The sequence below is a fragment of the Neomonachus schauinslandi genome, chromosome 1 (assembly GCF_002201575.2).
Source record: "Neomonachus schauinslandi chromosome 1, ASM220157v2, whole genome shotgun sequence".
Classification (NCBI taxonomy): domain Eukaryota; kingdom Metazoa; phylum Chordata; class Mammalia; order Carnivora; family Phocidae; genus Neomonachus; species Neomonachus schauinslandi.
The window spans coordinates 198,104,205-198,127,381 of record NC_058403.1 but is presented as its reverse complement, the minus strand read 5'-3'; the positions used below and the strand labels follow the sequence as shown (position 1 = coordinate 198,127,381).

The 23,177-nt window shown below is 39.2% G+C and overlaps 1 protein-coding gene across 5 annotated transcripts in view; it reads right to left on the bottom strand.

Moving 5' to 3' along the window:
- SMARCC1 (SWI/SNF related, matrix associated, actin dependent regulator of chromatin subfamily c member 1) overlaps positions 1-23,177 on the bottom strand; it is a 173,929-nt gene that overhangs the window by 63,472 nt on the left and 87,280 nt on the right. For all 5 annotated transcript variants that reach the window (XM_021686949.1, XM_021686950.1, XM_021686951.1 and 2 more), the window contains exons 15-21: positions 21,857-21,928; positions 18,930-19,043; positions 18,177-18,330; positions 17,612-17,725; positions 11,081-11,140; positions 3,418-3,676; positions 2,384-2,545 (exon numbers count right to left, since the gene is read on the bottom strand). In XM_021686949.1, coding sequence (XP_021542624.1) covers positions 2,384-2,545; positions 3,418-3,676; positions 11,081-11,140; positions 17,612-17,725; positions 18,177-18,330; positions 18,930-19,043; positions 21,857-21,928 — 935 coding nt within the window. The remainder of the gene's footprint in view (positions 1-2,383; positions 2,546-3,417; positions 3,677-11,080; positions 11,141-17,611; positions 17,726-18,176; positions 18,331-18,929; positions 19,044-21,856; positions 21,929-23,177) is intronic.

Genomic DNA, 23,177 nt, shown 5'->3' with positions numbered 1-23,177 from the left:
GAGAAAAAAATCCAGTAACACCCATGCTTTAATAAAACCATCATTTGCATGGAAGGAAGGAAGGAAGAATAAGCATCAATAATTTTCAAACTCTTCAAAAAAATAAAGAACAATTCCTAACTCACTCTTAGAGGTCAGTTAAACAGATAAAGTTATCACAAAAAATGAAAAGTACTAAACAAATGTCCCTTATGAATACAGATGCAAAAATCCTCAACAAAATACAAGAAGCAAACTAAATCCAAGAGAGTATTATGTGGAATATTCCCATAATCAATCAAGTGGGATTTATCCCAGAACTGCAAAAGTGGTTCAACAGGCAAGAATCAATTAATACAACATATTTAAAGAAAAAAGTAAAAACACTACATGGTCATCTCAATTGATATAGAAAAAGCAGCTGGCAAACTGCAACACCTTTTCAGGATAAAAACATTCAACAAATTATGTATAGAGGGAATTTCCCTAAACTTGGTAAAAGAAATGTAGGAAAATCCAACAGCTAACATCATACTTGATAATGAAATGCTTTCCCCTTAAGAACAGGAAAATAATTTCACTTACAAAAGCATTCAAAAGAGTAAAATACAAAGGAATAAATTTAACTAAAGGAAATATAAAACAGGTGCCAAGAACTGCAAGACTAAAAACTTCAACACAATGCTTAAATTAAGGAAGATCTAAATAAATGGAAAGACATCCTGTGTTCAAGGATTGAAAGACTTCATATTGTTAAGACGGCAATACTCCCCAAATTGAATGAAAATGAAAACCACTTCACAAACACTCCAGTTGCATATTTTTTAAAAGCGGGGGTTGGGGGGACAAGTGTTGGTGAGGATGTGGAAGTCAGAACATTCATACGTTGCTGGTGAAAACATAAAATGGTAGAACCACTACAGAAAACAGTTGACTAGTTTCTCGAAAAGCTAAACATAAAATTACCAGTTGATCCAGTAATCCCACTCCTAGGTACAGAGAATCGAAAAACCTATGTTCACACAACATCCTGTACCTCAATGTTCATAGCAGCATTATTCAAAATAATGAAAAAATGGAAACAATATAAATATACATGAACTGATGAATGGATAAGTAAAATGTGTATCCACTGAAAGTATTATTCAGCACAGAAAGGAATGAAGTAGTGATTTTATATGACAAACGGATGAACTTTGAAAACCTTATGCTAAGTGAAAGAAGTCAGACACAAAAGCCCACATATTGTATGATTCTATTTATAGGAAATGTAAATAGGCAAATCCATAGAGACAGAAAGCAGATTAGTGGTTACCAGGGCTGAGGAGAGAAGAAATGGGAAATATTTGCTTAATTGCTACGGAATTATCTTTTGGGGTGATCAAAGTGTTCTGGAGTTCGTGGTGATGGATGCACAACACTGTGAATGTACTAGAAGCTACTAGACTGTATACCTTTAAGTGATTAAAACAGAGAATTTTATATGAATTTTACCTCAATTAAAAACAAAAAAACAACGAACTTAAACCTACCCAGCAACATACAAATTAAAATAATCAGAAGTCCTTCCAGTATTCCTATGTTCACATGCTCAAAACCTAGATCTAAAAACAGGCATCGGGCGCCTGGGTGGCTCAGTTGGTTAAGCGACTGCCTTCAGCTCAGGTCATGATCCCAGGGTCCTGGGATCGAGTCCCGCATCGGGCTCCCTACTCTGCGGGGAGCCTGCTTCTCCCTCTCCCACTCCCCCTGCTTGTGTTCCTGCTCTTGCTGTGTCTCTCTCTGTCAAATAAATAAATAAAATCTTTTAAAAAAATAAATAAATAAAAACAGGCATCACAGGGCACCTGGCTGGCTCAGTCGGTGGAGTGTGTGACTCTTGATCTCGGGGTCTTGATTTTGAGCCCCAGTTGGGTGTAGAGATTACTTAAATAAATAAATAAATCTTAAAAACTGGCATCAGATACTTCACAATTGTGATGTTATTAACAGCTCTCAGACAACCTTTAAATTCTATCTACCATAAAAGGAAGGGATAAGAGAAAAAAAAAATCATATACTGATCTTAAGGGACAAGTTGTTACTAATCATTGTTCTTACTTTTTTTTTTTTAAAGATTTTATTTATTTATTTGACAGAGAAAGACACAGTGAGAGAGGGAACACAAGCAGGGGGAGTGGGAGAGGGAGAAGCAGGCTTCCCGCTGAGCAGGGAGCCCGATGCGGGGCTCGATCCCAGGACCCTGGGATCATGACCTGAGCCGAAGGCAGACGCTTAACGACTGAGCCACCCAGGTGCCCCCATTGTTCTTACTTTTAAGTGCAAACAAACCCAATTATTTTAGCAAGCTGATAGGAAAATACAACATCTGTTAGCCCTGTCCTTGGGGACAGCCATAACTCACCAAGTTTCTCTGGCTCATCAGGTCCTGTGCCTGCAATGCAGCTGCTCTCCAGGCCATAGGTGGGATCCACTTTCCCAGAAGCCCGTGCTGCTTCTTGCACTTTCTTGACATGAGCTTCGACCAGTTCCAGTGGCACTTCCTCTCGGACCCTAGAAAACTCCTCTGTTCAAGAATAAAAATGGAATAGTGTGACCTGGTTTTGCACAAATATGTGCTTTAATGTAAATCAGGAAATCCAACACATTAGGGTCTTGCATAGTGACTTTTCTGGGGACTCAGTCTTATTTATCCCAGCAAAACAAGAACGCCAAATGAGACAGTCATGTACACTAATGAAATTCTATGATTCTATGTTTTAACTTACATGTCGCAGTACTTTGCTGTATGAACAGAGATTTCTAAATTTCCATTAGTAACAATCAAAATTTCTGCCCAAACTTAATCTAACTCTGCAGGCTAGATTGATAATAAAGCAAACAAGGATTAAACAACCAGAAATCCAAGAAAGGGTTTTACAGTCTTAGAAAGTTCTAATTATAATAAAATCAAACAATGTTAAATTGTGCTTTTGCTAGTTAGGTCAAAGTCCAAATGAATCACAAAATATACCACAAAAATTCTGTTTTGCCCCTCCGATGCTTAATAAATGCTCTTAATTTTAAAAACTATTATATTTTAGGGGTGCCTGGGTAGCTTAGTTGGTTGGGCATCTGACTTCGGCTCAGGTCATGATCTCAGAGTCTTGGGATCGAGCCCTGAGTCAGGCTCCCAGCTCAATGTGGAGTCTGCTTCTCCCTCTCCCCTGCAACGCCCCGCTTGTGCATGCATTCTCTCAAATAAATAAAATCTTAAAAAAAATATTATAATACTTTTAAATATAACATAAAGGGGTAATGTCTGATTTTCTGCTATATAACTGAAATGAACATAGCAGCTGGTAACACTTAAATCTGAAACAACTTGTATATGAAGGAAAGTACTAAACCATTATCCGAAACTACTATGTTGGCAACATGGTTCAGGAAAGTCCATACCCAAAGCTGCTTTTGCTGCAGCAGATGCCACGCGAGGGTCCACCACTGATGCCAAAAAAGCAACAGTGCTCATGACTGGGTTTCCTGACTGACTGAAAGGGACAGGCTGGTAGGCCAGGGGCCCCAGGGAAGCATCCGAATTCTCAAGGTATGGGTCCTCAATAGGAAGCCTCAGAAAGTGGAGGATGCATTCATCCTGAGTACGACTTCCAACATGCTCTGACACTTTGTTCCAATCATCCTTATACATCTCCAGAGCCTACAACAGAAAAAAACCAGGAGCTTTAGTATCAGGTAATAAGGAACTAATATGTAACAATATCAGAAGCCTGTGACTGTTCTTTAGATGGGCTTTTAAAAAAATAATGAAAATGATTATACAGTCCATAAGAAAATAGGGAGATCTGACTGCTTTCCTAATTATATTAAATCTCAATCGGCAAAATAAATAAATAAAAAGCGTACATATATAAAAGGAAGAATAACTGTCTTTCATTAATACACACAATTGTTTATATAGAAAACCCAAAGAAATGTACAAAAAGATACTAAAACTAAAAGGTTTAGCAAAGTCACAGGACAGACGTGGAATAGAAAAACTCAATTTTATTTCAATGAAAAGTTTTATGTTGGAAAAAAAGTATTTAAAATACAACAAAAATGAAATACCTAGGAATAAATATAATAAAGAATGTGTAAGATCAACATGCTGGAAAACATAAAGCACTCTGAGAGAAACTAAAGATCTAAATAAATTAAGAGCTAACCATGTTCATCCATCAGCAGTCTCAATATTAGATGTCAACTCTCTCCACACTGAATAACAGGTTCAACACAATCCCATTCAAACTCCAAGCCTTTTTTGTTAGAAATTAAGAAACTGGTACTAAAATTTATAAAGTGTATAAATTTCCAATTTAAATATTCATAATTTGTCAGAGAAAAATGCTGAAAAACTTTCAAAAAAAAGTAAAAGCAGTGTCCAAGGGGGAGAGAACAGAATGTTATGAAGAAAATCAAGGAATTAATTGGAGAAAAAGAATGTATTCAGTAGTTGATTAAAGTTGCTATTCCTACATGATTCTCAACCAGGGGCAATTCTGCCTCCTTGGGGACATTTTTGGGGAGGTGCTACTGGCATCTAGTGGGTAGAGGCCCGGATGCTGTTAAACACTGTACAGTGCACATAAGAAGAGCCACCACAACAAAAATCTGGCCCAAATGTGGATTGCAGGAGGCTGAAAAATCCTGCTCTAGAGCCTGATTTGCTGATCTACACTGTGAGATGAGCTTGTGAGATGGTTCTTTCCACGTTTATTAAGTAAATTCTTAAACCCAGGGCTCCAACTGCTGCCCCAGGCTTGCCTTCTTGCTGGAGTGGTAGAGGACTCCTCAAAACCCACACCAGCAGATGGTCTTATTCATTAAATCCCTTGAATGACAACGCTAATTCTGGGCTTCCTCTGGATAGCCAGTGGCCTCAGGTAGTTCTATAAGGAATTACTTAGAAAAAAGACCTAGATTGTAACAAAAAAGAAAATCAATCTCTCTCCCTAGGGTCCCTGGGGCCAGAAACATATAATTGGGGCTATCTTATGTTTCCGATTATGGGGAGATTTTCTTGGTCTTGAAAAGACCATGGTCTTTTCAAACAAACTTATTAAAAAATTTTTCTTCCTTTATTTTCCTCAACCAGAGTAAAATAAGAAAGTTTTTTCCAGAATACAGCTAAGAAACCCTTTGATATGCAAAATTCAGGAAAGAGTCAGTGTCCAGAAAAGCACAAGGCTGGGAAAGTGAAGATCCAAGCCTGGGCACTGATGGTAGCATTACATAACAGGAAATCAAAGACATGTTTTCAAACAGAACATGGTGACAGACTGGCTGGGAAGGAGGGGGAGGGCTGATATGTTAGCAGACATTTTACAGTACTACAAAACACCTTCATTCTTCCTGCTATGACCCGGGTCCCTTCACCGCTCCTTACCTGGATTCTTAGAATCCCCTGTCTCTCTAACCTTAAATTCATCCTTCTTCCTGTTGCCAAAATGAATTATGTTTCACACATGACACTGTCTCTCCTCTGCCTAAAACTATTTCCTTGCTTATAATTATCTTACGGAATTAAGTCCAAACAGGATCGGGGCCCACTCCACCGCACTCTCCTCTTTCATGTTCTAGGAATATCCTGATCCCAAACACTCTTCCTAGTTATTGTGCCTCTGGACACATTGCTCTGCACCAGAAATATTATGTACTAGAGCCAACACAGCCGTCCCATTCCCGGGAAGCTGTCCTCTGAGTCTCATCCACCCAGCCTGTCACACAGCCATCCCTCTAGACAGGACTTGTACTCCAGGTACAGCTCCAATCGTGAAGTTAAGGACGCTGCACTCGTGCTGTGTTTTAACCTGTTTCTGTCACCCACTACAGTACGAATCCTTTCAGTATAGAGTCTATGGCCTAGCTATCTCAGTCTGCAGAGTCTGCCACAGAGCCCAATAAAACCTGCTGAACTTAACCACAGGGAACTGGACTAGACCAGGAAAAGAATTTGAGTTTTCCTTGGCTCCAAATGTAAAAAAACACTCTGTAAAAAAAGGCTTTTCCTCAAGACAATTGTATTTTTTTTTTAAACTGGAAGACATACTCATCTAAAATGTAATTCAAAATTACACAGAAAAAAATACTTCTTGGGTGGCCTATCAAGGAAAGGCACATATCAGGTACATGCAGACTGTGAGGAAATCTTTGATGCTGTTTACTATCTTCCAATGCTACTGTTTCTGTGATCTAGCCAGTATAAAGTACGTGAAGAACTCTTCTAGTGATCAACGTTAATAACCTTCATGGCTTTTACCTGCAGGTACAAGATTTCATGTCCACTAGTCATCTAAGGGAAAATAAATACAAGGCATGAGAAAGCAAAGCAGGCATGAGAGACTAAAGTTAACAAAGGAGAACCGATAGGCTCCCAGACTCAGGTTTTGTCAACTTCAAGCCCAGGGACAATTACAATGATCAGGAAGACTACATTATCAGCTGTGGACTTAAAAGAACTTATGAAAGCCTCTCTTAAAAATCTCCGCCACCACTATGGAACAGAATGGCACCATTTCTTCTTCCATTCTGGCAGCCTGATACTGTCCATGCAACTTCAAACTGATGGACAGACCAGGTTAGCCCTTCGTGGCTTCTTAAATTGGTGACTCATTTTCAGGTGGCACACCTTGAATTCCTCACACATTTTACAAATGAAATCTACTCAGACAAGTCTCCATCATCTTTATCTTATGCAATGTATGTTTTAAAAAAACTAATATAAAGCCTGTATTAGCCTTCATGTCTACCAACTCAAGGTCTTTTTCAAACTGCATTTATTCATCCAATGTGTAGATTCCACATTGGTTATTTGCAAAACTGAAACTATGCCTCCAAAATCTATAATAAGACAATGAACTGAACATACCCACTGATAATAACCTGCAGCATTCCATATAAGAACTGTGCTTTGATGAGAGACCACATCAAATAAGGTGTTAAAATAAAAGCGGGTGGTCTAAGAATAGTCTAAAATAGCTGGGATGCTGCCTGTGTGATATACTTGTCTAATAAAATGGTGTGATTTCGGGGGGCGGGGAACCACAGACCTTAACAAATCTTCCAGATTTATATATTTATTAGGAAAAAATTAACTGGTTTTGGTAATAAATCCATTATAAATCCACTTCAAATTCTTAAACTATTAATTACCAATAAATAAACTACAGAAATAGAAGGTGTTAGTGGTAACAACGCTGCTGGGGAGCCTCTGTATAACCGGGGACGACAGCTGTTGATTCAACTGCATGTTTAAAAGAAAACCCAACCACGGGACAGCTTCCACCTGCAGGAGAAGAAAATGCACTATTGTGTAAGGATACTGTGGTTTTCTTGGATATGTTCAGGGTAAACAGCAGCTCAGCCATTCTGGCCTCACTCTGTATTTACTATTCACTATTCTTAAATGTAGAAGAGGAGAAAATTTTGAATATCAGTGTGTAGCAAGAACAAGAACTGATAAGACTGGTGTTCCAACTGGTGCTGCACAACTAAATTTCTCCCCAGAGCCCAGAGACTCTAAAAAAGCAATATGAAAGTGTATCATATTCCCTCCAAATACTGGGAACCTTTAAGTTAACATCCATGGCAAACAGGACTGGACAAAACAGTCCTGAAATAAATAAAGGGTGGCTCAGAAAAGAAGCTCTCTGCATATCACTGATAATGAATGAGTAGATGAGAGTACATTAATATAGTAGTAAAAAAAAAAAAAAGAAGAAATCTTTTTGAATTTTAATCCAGAGACCGAGAGAGATTGAGAAGAGAGAAGAAGGAAAAGTAGACGAGGGATGTAAAGAAAGGAAGTTAACACACCACTAAAACTTCTTAAAAACACAACTGTTGGAACAACTCAAAAAACCAAATTAAAGCGGTACAGGACCATGAGCCATCAGCAGGTCCAGTATCTCAGTGTGGCCTGAAGACCCACGGGGCACCACTCTTTCAGGGAGGCCCAGAGATCAACCCATTTTCCTAGTAACAACAGGACACTGCTGCCTTTTTCATTACAATGGCATTTGCACAATCGGTGCAGAAGCAGTGGTGAGTGATCTGCCTACCCTCTGCATGATCAAGGCTGTAGCGCCACTGTCTTCAGGGTCACTCTAGTCTTTACCGCCACATACTCACAAAATCCAACTTTAAAATTATGAATTTTATCAATCTAAATATTGAAGTCCACTTGTTTTCAGTATTTGGTACTATTAAACGTGAGGTACACGAGAGGACTAAAAATCAACCATCCAAGCACGATGGCGGTCTGAAGGAAAAGCACTGTTCAACCACTTGAGTTTCAAGCTCAACTAGCCATTTTCATAGAAGACCGTTTTTATTAGAACAAATGGCTAATACGCCATGGTTTGGAGGCATAGATATCTGGTGGACATTTTCTGATCAGCACAGGAGTTCTGACCTGCTCCGTTTCTGACCAGGCCAGGTCACCCTGCCTCACGTATCGTGGTGGGTCCCCGCTCTGGGGAGGTCACCATACACTGACGCCAAACTGAGTGCAGACACCCAGGTAGCATAGCAGACTCCTGTCCAGAACCCCAGGCTTTAAGCAATCCTCCTGCCTCAGCCTCCAGAGTATCTGGGACTAACAGGTACTCGCCACCACAATGGCCCAGCAGACATTTTCTCAAAAGCAAACAGGACTCTCAAAAATTCACTGTGAGGGACGCCTGGGTGGCTCAGTTGGTTAAGTGTCTGACTCTTAATCTCAGCTCACGTATTGATCCCAGGGTCGTGAGTTCAAGCCCTGCACTGGGCTCCACGCTGGGCATGGAGCTTACTTAAAAAAAAAAAAAAGGAGTAAAAATTAAATGTCACTTCGAAGAAAGCTGAGTATTTGTTGCCAATGATTAAGTGAAAATTAGAATTCTGAAAAATACATACCTGCCATGAAAGCCTATCCTACAGGAATACTTATAATTATTTGAAAAGGCCATTAAGATACTCTTTCTGTTTCCAAATACAGATGCAGGTCATGCCAAATTTTCTTAATATACTTAAATTAAAACAACATATATGCTGGAAAAGCAAATATGAAAATCCAGCTGTATTCTAATAAGCCAGGCATTATAGATATTACTAGTGTGTAACACCATACTTTTCAGTAATATCTTTTGTTTTCCAGTCTATTTTTCATAAAATTGTTATGTTAACTTGCAATGGGTTTACTGTTATTTTTAAGTAAATTAGTTCTCTCAGTTTTAATTTACAATACAGGAAAATACTGACAAGCTCACAAACAAAAACTCTTTGAAGTCCTCAATGTAATTTTTAAGAGTGTAGGTATATCCTGAGACCAAAAAGTTTGACAACTGCTGACCTAGTCTAATCTTCTATTTGATGCTTGATTTCTGAACTGCAAATGTTACACATGATCTACAAGTCTGGATCACATCAATACTCTACTGAAAGGGAGCTCTCATCCTCTGTAAATTCATTGCTCTAATGTTACAGACAAAGCAGGCACTGTAAGTCACCAGCAACAATCACTCCTTTCCTCCAGGTTGACCCCACTAATGAAACTAGAAAACCACGTGTTTGTTTTCCCGGCATCACCTGTGGTACTTGGTGAGCACGGAGACCAATTCTGAACAATGAGGTAGAAGAGAAAGACTGATGAGCGGCTTCTGGTTAAGCTTTTCATTCCAAGAAGAGCCCAAGAAGAAAAGGCCCCAGAAGTGCCCTTTCCAACATTCTTCCTATTGTGAATGGGGATATGAAGCCAGGGAACAAACCAGCCTTCCTGTGACCAGAAGAGAACACACGGAGACAGAACATGGACACGTAAAGAAGGTGGAACAAAACAGAAAAGCTAGGAACCTGATGATATACTTGAGCAGTGAAAAGAATGTTCGGGGGCGCCTGGGTGGCTGTTAGTTAAGCGTCTGCCTTCGGCTCAGGTCATGATCTCAGGGTCCTGGGATAGAGCCCCTGAGTTAGGCTCCCTGCTCAGCCCAGAGTCTGCTTCTCCCTCTCCTTCTGCCCCTTCCCCCCCCAACTTGTGCATGCACGTGCACTCTCTCAAATAAATAAATAAAATCATTAAAAAGAAAAAATGTTGGAATTGCCAATCTGAAGACAGCCAGTTGAACAAAAAAACCAATGTCCTTCTGGTTTAATCTACTGCTAATTAGATTTTGTTCTTTGTAGGCAAAAGCATTCCTAAGAGATTAAACAGTAAACTTCCTCATTTAGTCCTAATTTAGCTCTCACATGCACATTCTACCCTCAAATACTAAGTAGTGTCACACAGTCTTCACTTTACCCAATGATTGTTCTGTGACAAAAGACAAATGGTCCTTCTTCAGAAATGGATGATAAATATGGAACCCAATATTCTATACTTCTTACTCTCTAGGGCAAAAATAATTGCTAAGATTCACCTGTGTAAGTATTTGCAAGAATCTCTAAGACATGAAGAAATCCAAAAAGCATTCAACAAGTTGACGGACAGATATCTTGAATTATCATTGGTTTACCAAAGTGTTCTGCTTTCAAGGACAAAACAGTATTTTCAGGGACAGAGGTCTTTATCTACTTCTCTGGAATCCTTTTGGGAAATACAGAGGTCGTACACTCAAATGCATACAAGCACTGGAGAACACATCAACAATGACCAAGGTGGGCTAAGTTTAAAGAAAACTGGAATCTGAAGAAACATTCCACTTCAAAGGAACATCTGCTACTCAAGGTCAGCCAATTATTGCTATATGGGGAAGAGGTGCCAGAATTGCCACATCTTCCAATTTTGGATGAAAAATTAGAAATCTAGACTACTTTTCCAAAGCTCTAGTATTTGTTTCATATTGGCAAAGATTTAAAATAAACAAAACACAACCCAGGCCAAAAACCACATATCCAGGCTTGATCTTCCCTAGCCAGTACAACACTTCAAGGTATGATATTTAATGATGGCCCAAGAAAATTCTATTAAAACTCAATACGTGGTTCAAAAAACTTTAGGATTAATTCCAAAGGCATATTTCACTGCTCACACAACTGAAGCACCCATCTCCTGTGTGGTAATGGGCTCTGCTATTAATGTGCTTACCTCCAGGAGCAAAAGGGTCTCCTGTTCAGTCCATTCTCTTCCAGCACTAGCACCTTTACTCTAAAGAAACAAAACCAGAAATTAGGTACTCGTTTCTAAAGGCTGAACATGGAGCTCAGCAGGAGTCCCTTCTATGTAGAGGGGGCTGTTTTATGCAAACCACCAAATAAGTCCCTGAGCAACAGGGATAAAACACTTAAGGACCCTCAACTTCCAACACAAAGGCAGACTTATTTCTGAAGATTTCTTCCTGTCTATCAAGGACTCACAGACCATTCAGATATATTATTCCTATTATTCTGATATTTAAAAATACCTTTTGAAGCTACAAAGGCTACAATATTTTAATGCATACCATGAATTGGCTATGATATTATACATAATATAAATATTTGGTATAACTTGAAGGAAGTACTTTTTCCAAGATTCAAAGACAAATTATACTACATATAAATCACTCTGAAGGATTCTTAATTCCAATTGCAACAAGTTCATATTCTCAATTTTAACACCTATAATCACCAACTGATTCCTTAAGCTTTAAATCACTCTTTCTATAAGAATCCCTTTAATTGCCAACTCACGTGAGCATGGGGGTAGAAGAAAGCCAACGTTGTTATGTAAAAATTAAGATTTGTGAATTGATTCATACGTCTGAGTTGGTAGGCCCTGCTCCATTGATAGACTAGCAGAGGGCTGGATGTGTGGTATACCTGACATTATTCTTCACGTGTAAATGTTACTAATTCAAAATAGACATTCTACCATAGCCCTTCTCTGAAAACTCTATTTCGGGAGATTACAATTTAATAAATGAAGAGAAAATTTCTATGGTCTGTGCTTTCCTTATTTGTGACAATAAAGCTTCTCTAGTTATTTGACTCAACCTTTCTGCATAACTGTGCTACATACTGTGGGTAAAAATTAAATTATGACTTGCTAGGTCTCCATGGTGTTCAATACATATCATTCTGAAATTTTTGCAAAAAATGTACTAAAAATAACTAGTCCTTTAACTACAGAATAAAGAGGAATCTAAGCATTGTAGAATTCAAGTCTCAGAACATGACTCTGAGAAGAAAAAAATGCATATAGCTATAATTCATAACATATTGTTCAGATTCCTTAAGGATTACTTTACAACAACCAATGTTCATCTTTTAGTGAACCAACCTCAGAAGTGACCATCAATCAGATTTGGAGCTCCAAGAGAAACAAAATTCATTAACATTTCACCTAAATTCTAAAGAAGGCAAACCTGACTACAGAAAAGATCCTTATAACCTACACATGACAGCATTTACTGGGTACGTGCACAGCGAGCATTTCTCCACCTCTCAGCTATAAAGTATAGTTCTTCCTCTTGATAAAAACTGGTTCTGGGAAGAGTGCATAATCTCAACAGGGCCCATGAGATGTTTATGGGGGGGTTTGCATGATTTCAGAAATTTTTACGTTTGTATTTATTGGGGTAGAATGCATGTACCATAAAATACCCAAATCTGGGCGCCTGGGTGGCTCAGTTGGTTAAGTGACTGCCTTCAGCTCAGGTCATGATCCAGGAGTCCCGGGATCGAGTCCCGCGTCGGGCTTCCTGCTCAGTGGGGAGTCTGCTTCTCCCTCTCCCGCTCCCCCCATCTTGTGCTCTCTTTCTTTCTCTCTCTCAAATAAATAAATAAAATCTTTAAAAAAAAAAAAAAAAAACCCAAATCTTCGGTGTACAATTAAACACAATTTCACATATACACCCATATAACAACCACTCAAATCAACATCCAGGGGTCTCTCCTTTAAATCTCAAGTTGATAGCAACCCACATAAGTGTACACTATTCTCAATTCTATAGTCATAGGTTAGTTTTTCCTGGATCTGAACTTTGTAAGTAAAACCATTCAGTATGAGTTTGTGGGTCTGGCTTAATATTATGTCAATGACATTCAACCACACTCTTTACATGAAGGAAGTCAATTCTTTTCATTTCTGTGTTAATATTACATTATTTGAATAAACCACAATTTATCCATTATATGCTTGATTGATCACTGTTTACAGTTTTTGGCTATCTTCGATAAGGCTGCTAAGGACATTCATGCATATTCCTGTATATATTCATTCTTTTTTTAAACTGATTTATCTTATTTATATAGCCAGGAGCTCAGTGACTGGGTGTGTTTTTATATATATACATATATATATATATATTTATATTTAGCTATAATAGTGTTCCCTCCACTTTTATTTCCTGGAAGAGTTTATATAGGTTGGTATTACTTCTTCCTTAAATGTTTGGTGCAGGGATGCCTGGGTGGCTCAGTCGGTTGGGCGTCTGCCTTTGGCTCAGGTCATGATCCCAGGGTTCTGGGATCGAGTCCCGCATTGGGCTCCTTGCTCCACAGGGAGCTTGCTTCTCCCTCTGCCTGCTGCTCCCCCTGCTTGTGCTCGCTCTCTGACAAATAAATACATAAATAAATCTTAAAAGAAAAAGATTTTGATACAAAAGCATCAGTAGAATCATGTGGGCCTAGAGTTTTGTACTCATGAAATGAAAGTGCTGCACCGTATACAGATATAACTGATACAAGGTTATTCTAACGCATTAGTTTCCTGTGGCTACTGTAATCACATTATCACAGATTTGATGGCCTAAAAGAACAAAAATTCATTCTCTCACAGCTCAGAAAGCTGGAAGTCCAAAATCAATACAACTGAGACGAAGATCATGGTGTTAGCAGGGCCGCACTCCCTCTGGATGCTCTCGGACAGAATTCATTCTACACCTCTTCTGTTTTCTGGCGGCTGCCTCAGAACTCCTTGGTTTATAGCCACCTCATTTTAACCTATGCGCCCAAGGTCACACTGCCCTTTCCTTTATTCATGAGAGAGAGAGAGAGAGGCAGAGGGAGAGAGAGAAGCAGGCTCCCCACCGAGCAGGAAGCCAGATGCGGGACTCAATCCCAGGACCCTGGGATCATGACCTGGGCCAAAGGCGGACACTTTTAACTGACTGAGCCACCCAGGCACCCCGTTCTTTCCTGTTCTGTCTGCAAATCTCTCAGCATTCATTTCTTGTAAGAACATATAATCATAGGGGTGCCTGGGTGGCTCAGTTAGTTAAGCCTCCGACTCTTGATTTCAGCTCAGGTTATGATGATCTTAGGGTGGTGAGATCGAGCCCCATGTCAGGCTCTACACTGGGCGAGAAACCTGCTTAAGATTCTCTCTCTCCCTCTCTCTCTTTTCTGATCCGTAATTTGTGTCCTCTCTTTTCTTCTTGGTAACTCTTTCAGAGGCTTATCAAATTTATCGATCCTTTCCAATAACCACCTCATTTCATTAATTTTCTATTGTTTTTCTGGTTTTGATCTCTAGCTTAATTTTGTTGCGGTTAGCCAACCACATTTATATCACATGTATGAAATCATACAACCACATTTTATAGTATCACTCCTTTAAAATTTCTTGAGACCCATTTTATGCCTCAGAACTGATTGGTAAGTGTTCCCCAAGAACTTTTTAAGAATGTGTTTTCAGGGCACCTGAGTGGCTTAGTTGGTTAACCGTCTGCCTTCAGCTCACATCATGATCTCAGGGTCCTGGGATCGAGCTCCACATCAGACTCTCTGCTCAGTGGGGAGGCTGCTTCTCCAACACCCCCCCGCCCCCACTCAATCTCTCTCTCTCAAATAAATAAAACCTTAAAAAAAATGCTTTTACTGTTATTTTGCATAGAGCCTTCTACACACCAAATAGGTCATATTGGTTCAGAGTGTTGGTCTAAGTCTTCTCTTACTGACTTTCAATCTATTTGTTGTATCAATTACTGAGAATAGATTACTGAAATTTCCAAGTATAATTGTGTGTCTGCCTATTGCTCCTTTCTATTCTATCAGATTTTGCTTTATATATTTTGAAGTTTTTTAATTAACTGTACACATATTTAGGACAATTATGACTTTTTTAAAAAAAGATTTTATTTAACTATTTGACAGACAAGAGAGAGACACCGAGAGAAGGAACACAAGCAGGGAGAATGGGAGAGGGAGAAGCAGACTCCCTGCTGAGCAGGGAGCCCAATGTGGGGCTCGATCCCAGGACCCCGGGATCATGACCTGAGCCGAAGGCAGAGCTTAACGACTGAGCCACCCAGGCGCCCCCAATTATATCCTTTTGATTAACTCCTTTATCATTATGAAATGCCCACAGTTTAATTCTGGTAAAATAACTTGTCCTAATGTCTACTTTTGCTAAAATTAACACAATGACTCTGGTGTTCTTTTTTTTTTTTTTTTAAGATTTTTATTTATTTGACAGAGGGAGACACAGCGAGAGAGGGAACACAAGCAGGGGGAGTGGGAGAAGGAGAAGCAGGCCTCCCATGGAGCAGGGAGCCTGATGCGGGGCCTGATCCCAGGACCCCGGGATCACGACCCGAGCCGAAGGCAGACGCTTAACGACTGAGCCACCCAGGCGCCCCGACTCTGGTGTTCTTTTGATTAATGTTTAGAAGGTATGTCTTTTGTCATTCTTTTATTTTTATATCTCACGTGGATTTCTTATAGACAATATATGCTTATACTTAGTTTTTTATGCAATTTGACAATCTCTGCTGCTTAATGGGATTACAACCACTTACACTTAATGTTATTGCTATCCCCGTGGACATATGTTACACCTATCATCTTGCTATTTTCTACTTGGCACATCTATCCCCTGCCTTTCTCACTCCTTCTCTCTTATTGAGTCTTTTTTGGAGTCTTATTGTTTTTATCTCCATCATTAACTTTTTAGTTGCGGGTCTTTAAATACTCTATGATTCACAATACTCCCGTCTAACTTGCCACGGTGCATCTTCAAATACTACGTTACACATCCTATCTAGTAGAGGAACTGTAACACAGTGTACTTCCAGTTTCCTCTCCTGTGCCTTTAGCCCTGCTTGCTCTTTAACATTCTCATGTTGAAAACCTATCATTCTTAGTTTGAATAGCCTACTACCCTGTCATACAACTACAAATGAGGAAAAAACCTCTCCTCACGGACTCAGGTGTTGACCTCTTCTGGCATTCATCCTCCTTCCGTACAGACCCAGGCCTCTTCCAAAACGCTGTGCCGAAGTATTAGTCTAACCTGAATCAGCATTTTGATCACATTTCTAAAAGATACCAGGGGCACCTGGGTGGCTCAGTCGTTAAGCGTCTGCCTTCGGCTCAGGTCATGGTCCCAGGGTCCTGGGATCGAGCCCCGCATCGGGCTCCCTGCTCTGTGGGAAGCCTGCTTCTCCCTCTCCCACTCCCCCTGCTTGTGTTCCCTCTTTCGCTGTGTCTCTCTCTCTGTCAAATAAATAAATAAAATCTTTAAAAATAAATAAATAAATAAAAAATAAAAGATACCAGGACTTTAACTCCATCTAATTGTCTCTTCTCTGCCATTTTGGTCATTTCTACATGCCATAAACCCCCGAAAATCATCACTGCGTCAACAGTCCACATCCCTTTATACTTAACCACACATTCATCCTTTGCCCTGGACCGCTTCCTTCCTAGTCACGTGCGTCCATCAGGGATCAGAGTCCTTCATCCTGAAAACCTTCCCTCGGTTTTCCTACACTGTGTGCTAGTGATGCCCTCACACCTTCTCAATGTCCTTATTGCCCGTCCCCTCCTGAAAGGTACTTCTACTGGAAACACAACTCCAGAACAACAGCTTCACTTTCAGCGCTTTAAAATGTTTTTATGCTACCCACTCTGGCTTCTGTCATTTCTGTTGAAAAGTCAGGCATCAGTTTTATGATTGTTCCTTTGAATTTAATGTGTCCTTCTCCAACCCCACTCACCCCCCACAATGTGGCTTTTTTTAAGGTAAGTTTAAGCATGAATGTGCCTGAATGTGGTTTCCTCTGTATCCAAATTTGGATCTGTTCAGACTCTTATGAGTTGGTATGTTTTTTTTTAAGTCAAAAAATGTTTAGCCATTACATCTTCAAGTATCACTTTTGCTTCATTCTTTCTCTTCCTACAGGTCTCTAATGATAAACATGAATTCTTCTTACAGTAACTCACATGTCCCTTGTGCTCCATTCCCTTTGTCCCCCTCCCTCACCCTCAACCAATTTCTTTTTCTCTTGGTGCTTCAGTTTTAATATATCTACTATCCTGTCTGAGCTCACTAATCCTGTCTTCTGTTGTGTTTAGCCTGCTGCTAAAACCATCCAATGAGTTAATTTCAGGCATATTTTTCAATTATACAATATTCATTTGATTGTTTCTATAGATTTCAATTATGTTGAAATTCTCCACTTTTCCTTGTTTTAACATATTAATCAGTTACTTTAAAATACCTATATTCTAACCTTACAGAAGAAATGGTAAGATAAGTGATTGTTGTTTTATAAAATGCCAACAGGTTAAGTAGAATGAGCATATTCTTACACTACACAAAGAAATCTTCTTATGAAAAATAACACTTCTTAGAAGAAGAAATAAGAGGACATGCTGGATTGCAGCCCAGCTGTGCCTAGAAAAAAGTCCTTACCTTTGCTAAGGTTTTCTTGGAGTAAATGTCAGTACGAAGACCAAAGTTCTGCAGATCAATTGGTTTTTCCTTGTTCTTCTCAGGAAAATTTAACATCTGCTGAGCAGCAGGGACCTAGGAGTCGGAAAAATGATAAATGGCTGTATTCACCTCTACAAAGTCAAGGAGAGAGAAGTTTTGTTTAACACTGATACATAAGGAGATTTAAAAAAATAAATACCCACACCTTCACCCTATACTTCCAACATTTCAACATACTGTATAAGCAACATTTTTCTGCCTTTTTTAAATCCCAGAGAAAAGAGACAACAAATTTTCTTTAATGTGCTCTCCCATTTCATGTGAAGAACAATTTATACCCTACTCATGTTATTTTAACTTAAGGCTATATAAAATCTGGTTGACATACTAATCTTTTCAAGAATATGTGTATGGATGTCCACTTTCCAAATGTTAGAAAGGGGAACAAGTTTCACACAATCAGTGTATAGTGGAATAATACCTAATATTAGTTTATTAGTGTAATAATTACTAATGCCAGAATTATATTAGTGTAATAAGTTACCTGAGGTGATCGAAGATGTAGAGGCACAAGCCCAGAGGGGGTATCAGCTAATACATTAAAATGAGGAGTAGGAGGAGGTCCCATTGCCATGGGTCGACTTTCTGGATCCACTTGGTAATTAACAAGCCCCCATTGCTCTAAAAAGGCATGAACCCTGGAAGAATAAAGCTCTGAAAGTTAAAATCTAGAGAATGTACCCCATCTCCTTGGTAACCATCATTACATTTCATTAAAACATAAGAACAATAAAACAAGTAAATGTTCTCTGTAGGCTATGAGCCATCACAAAGTTAACTGACAAGTCAGGCTTGTTGTATGAGGGACAATTTCTATAAACTCAATGTTGACAGCACAGCACCCCAAACCCTAGTACAAAGCCTAATTATTTCAATCACAGAAATAAGAAATGTTCATTTAAGTCCATAGTGAAAGAACTCACACACAGACCAAATTCAAAGAAGGAGATTCACATTTGATTTGATTCTTCAGACAGATCTAGTGTACAGAGCTTATCCACTCTCCATCCTTGGTCATTTCATGATTTCATTATATAATAAAAGATGTCAATTATAAAATCTTAAAACGAGGAGAAAACGCCAAGGTATTAAATACATTCAACCCCTAAATAAAAGACATGTGACTAAGGTATTTTATGAACAAAGAAAATATTGAGTTTAATCAATCAAACATTGAACAGCAGTGCATCAGTAACCACCTGAAGTGAAGCGTCTGAGAAAAAGTCAGGCGTTTTACCTCATCACAGCACACACGTCTCCAGTCAAGTTCCTCCGACAAGCAGTGCTGGTTAAATATTCTTGGGGGTTTAGGCGATATGTGTCAATCATAAAATTTCGATATGCCAAGTATCTAAAAAGCAGTGGCAAAATTCATAAGGTGGACACACATCCTTTCAGAAATAACTCATAGAGCCAAAAATCAACATATTCCTCACAACCAAATCCAACAAAAAGTTAATATTCCAACCAACACCAGTATTGAGTATTTACAGTCATGAATGTAACCAAGGATAAGAACCCCTAATATGCAAAACAACTATTTACTAATCTTTAACAACAATAAGTAAAATGGAGTAAAATCTGATGAAGTTAATGTGAAGTAACACAGAGAACCTGGCTGGCTCAGTTGGTAGAGCATGCAACTCTTGATCTTGGGGACGTGAGTTTGAGATCCACTCTGGGCACAGAGTTTACGTTAAAAATAATAACTATAATAATAGTAATAATGTGAACTAACATAAATACAAAACTGATCACAGGAGTGAATGGATAAATCCTTAGTTCCCTGCAGAATTTGCAAGTAACACCTGGTTACTTAAGAGGCTGTCTCCCTAATTATTGTGTATCCAGCCATAATTCATTTAAACCTCACAATTTCTCCATAAGGTAGGGTGTACTATCATCTCATTTATCAGTGAGCAAACTAAAGCACAGAGTGATTAAAGAATGTGTCCTAGACCACAAGTATGGTTAAGTGTGGAGCTAGAATTCAACACGGTGCGGGGCCGGGCGGGGGGTGGTTGCTCTGGAATCTATGCTCTTAACACATGCTGCATCTCATTTCTAGATTCTTCCTAAAGCCACATGTGGATCTGGCTCCAACAATGGCTATATACCCAGCTAGGTGAGGACTAGAACCCATGAGGCCAAAATCAAAGTTAAGACAACAGATTTAAAAAAGGAAAGAAAAACTGAAATTCTGAGTCACAGCAGATTTCACAACATACCCAAGCATTTCTGGAACAAAATATTTAAAACAAGAGTGTTGAGAAACTAGAGACCCAGCAAAAGTTCTTGCCACAAAAGTAAAACAGAAATCTGGCAGGTTAAGTAAGGGTAGCTACATCAGAGTAGAAAAGGTACACTGCTCAAAAAAGGTCTTATATAAGCAAAAGTGGATAAACAAAGACCTAAAGGTAAATTTTTTTTTTTTTTTAAGATTTTTATTTATTTGCGAGAGAATGAGAGACAGAGAGTGTGAGAGGGAGGAGGGTCAGAGGGAGAAGCAGACTCCCTGCTGAGCAGGAAGCCCGATGTGGGACTCGATCCCGGGACTCCAGGATCATGACCTGAGCCGAAGGCAGTCGCTTAACCAACTGAGCGAGCCACCCAGGTGCCCCTAAAGGTAAATTTTCAAATTTAAGCTGACTAAAATGCTAAACTGTGCTTGTAAACAGACGACTGCCAAGAACTGTTAAGTATTTACAAATGCTGGCAATCGGCACGTTAGCTAGAATATACCATGGAAAACCTAAAAGGGTTTCTTATGCCAACTCTCTGATTGTGGTTTTTATTTTTTTATTTTTTTTAAGATTTTATTTATTTATTTGACAGAGAGAGACACAGCGAGAGAGGGAACACAAGTAGGGAGAGCGGGAGAGGGAGAAGCAGACTCTCCACTGAGCAGGGAGCCCGGTGCGGGGCTCAATCCCAGGACCCTGGGACCATGACCCAAGCCGAAGGCAGACACTTAACAACTGAGCCACCCAGGCATCCCTCTGATTGTGGTTTTAAATGAAACCTTACAGCTTTGTCAAGAAAGGCTGGAATTGGGGCACCTGGGTGGCTCAGTCGTTAAGCGTCTGCCTTCGGCTCAGGTCATGATCCCAGGGTCCTGGGATCGAGCCCCGCATCGGGCTCCCTGCTCGGTGGGAAGCCTGCTTCTCCCTCTCCCACTCCCCCTGCTTGTGTTCCCTTTCTCGCTGTGTCTCTCTCTGTCAAATAAATAAAACCTTTAAAAAATAAAAATTAAAAAAAAAAAAAAAAAAAAAGAAAGGCTGGAATTATCTCTGACATCTAAACTTAAAATCTCAAACTATCATGGACAATCTATTACAAGAAAATATTTATTATTCAATTATCTGTATTCTAACATGTTTTATGTGGAAAATGATACTTCTCTAACAACTTAAACAGGAGACATTTATTTGTGAAGCCACATGAGCATAACAAACAATGAATTAATAGTATAAAGATAATATACGGAAAAGTATTTATAGTATGATAGGTGTGGATTTATTTTAGGGGAAAGGGTTTCCAGAAATGTATATTTAAGGGTCACGAGGCAAAGGCAAAAATTCTTCCTGACAAGATTCTTCCAAGTTTTTGTATTTCCAAGGCAAAAGCACAACAATGCTTTATGTAATTAAGATCAATTTATAGGCAGCTATGTCTTCATATTTGGCATTCTTTCAATTACTAGTCATTCATCATCAAAATAAGATAAAGATTCCACTTTCTCCTAGATTATTATATGTAAATATATATAATCTATAACACATATGTACACACAAGGCGGGAACTGTCAGGCAGAAACCTGAACCCATTTTAGTGAATGCCTGTTACCAAACTCAATCTTAGCTGTAAGAGCTGACATGCATATAGTTCAAGGTTGTAGGTTCAAGATGCAAATGAAAGAAAAAGTCAATACCTTTTTAAAGGAACAATTTCCTTTACAGCAAGGAATTCTATGTGGCTGAGATATGCACCCTTTTCTGAATGGAATAACACATTTGCAAACTTCCACACATTACCAAAAATGATCTCCGAAGTATCCTTTTAAAAACCCCTGCTCAACACATTCAAATGAACAATTTTTCTAGACACTGGCCCCTTTCTAAAGTAATTAATGGTATCAGGATTACATCTTCACATTTCACTCACATTTCTGGAGTCTTGGATTTGTTCTTTCCATTGAAAAACTCAGGAAGAGCACGCCGTTCAATCACGTGAATACTGGGGAATAAAAAATAAAAAGTCCTCTTAGAAAAATGAAATCTTGAAATTTAAGCTAAGTTTAATTTTCAAAGTAAAACTGAAATCCAAAAACTCAACATTCTTTTCTTTTCTTTTTTAAGATTTTATTTATTTGACAGAGAGAGGGAACATAAGCTGGGGAGGCAGGGAGAGGGATAGGCAGGCTTCCCACTGAGCAGGGAGCCCGATGCGGAGCTCGATCCCAGGACCCTGAGATCATGACCTGAGTCGAAGGCAGACGCTTAATGACTGAGCCATCCAGGCGCCCCCTGAACATTATTTTCAAAAATTAATTGGCTTGCACAAGTTCCTATGCATTAAAAGCATATTATAAAGAAAGTTTTCCCTCTCTCACCCTTAAGACTTAATTGTAGGGGCACCTGGGTGTCTCAGTCGTTAGGTGTCTGCCTTCAGCTCAGGTCATGATCCCAGAGTCCTGGGATCGAGCCCCGCATTGGGCACCCTGCTAGGCGGGAAGCCTGCTTCTCCCTCTCCCACTCCCCCTGCTTGTGTTCCCTCTCTCGCTGTGTCTCTTGTCAAATAAATAAAATCTTAAAAAAATAAAAAAGACTTAATTGTAGTTTTTCTATTCCCATACCCAAACTCAAAAACTTCTATCAACACATTGAAAGCTATCTATTTTATTATGTTCTTGACATAACACATCACAAGTAGATGATGAGCCACAAAATACAAAGAGCTCCTTTGTACGGAAATGGGCAGACATCACAGCAGCTGGCATGGCAACAAACTGATGAAGTGAACGACCAACCAAGACAACGGAATTTACAATCATCAGTTTCTCGGGCTCTTAACATCAATGTGCCCTTTTGTTCAGACCTCAGAAACTTTGTGCTGAACTGAATTTTTTTAATTTCAGTAATCTGCCTTTAAAAAGATTATAGAACTAATTTTCAATATTGAGATATAGGCACTGGTAATTTTTTTTTTACTTTTTTTTTATTATGTTATGTTAATCACCATACATTACATCATTAGTTTTTGATGTAGTGTTCCATGATTCATTGTTTGCATAGAACACCCAGTGCTCCACGCAGAATGTGCCCTCTTTAATACCCTTCACCAGGCTAACCCATCCCCCCACCCCCCTCCCCTCTAGAACCCTCAGTTTGTTTCTCAGAGTCCAGTCTCTCATGGTTCGTCTCCCCCTCCGATTTCCCCCCCTTCATTCTTCTCCTCCTGCTATCTTTTTTTTTTTTTTTTTTAA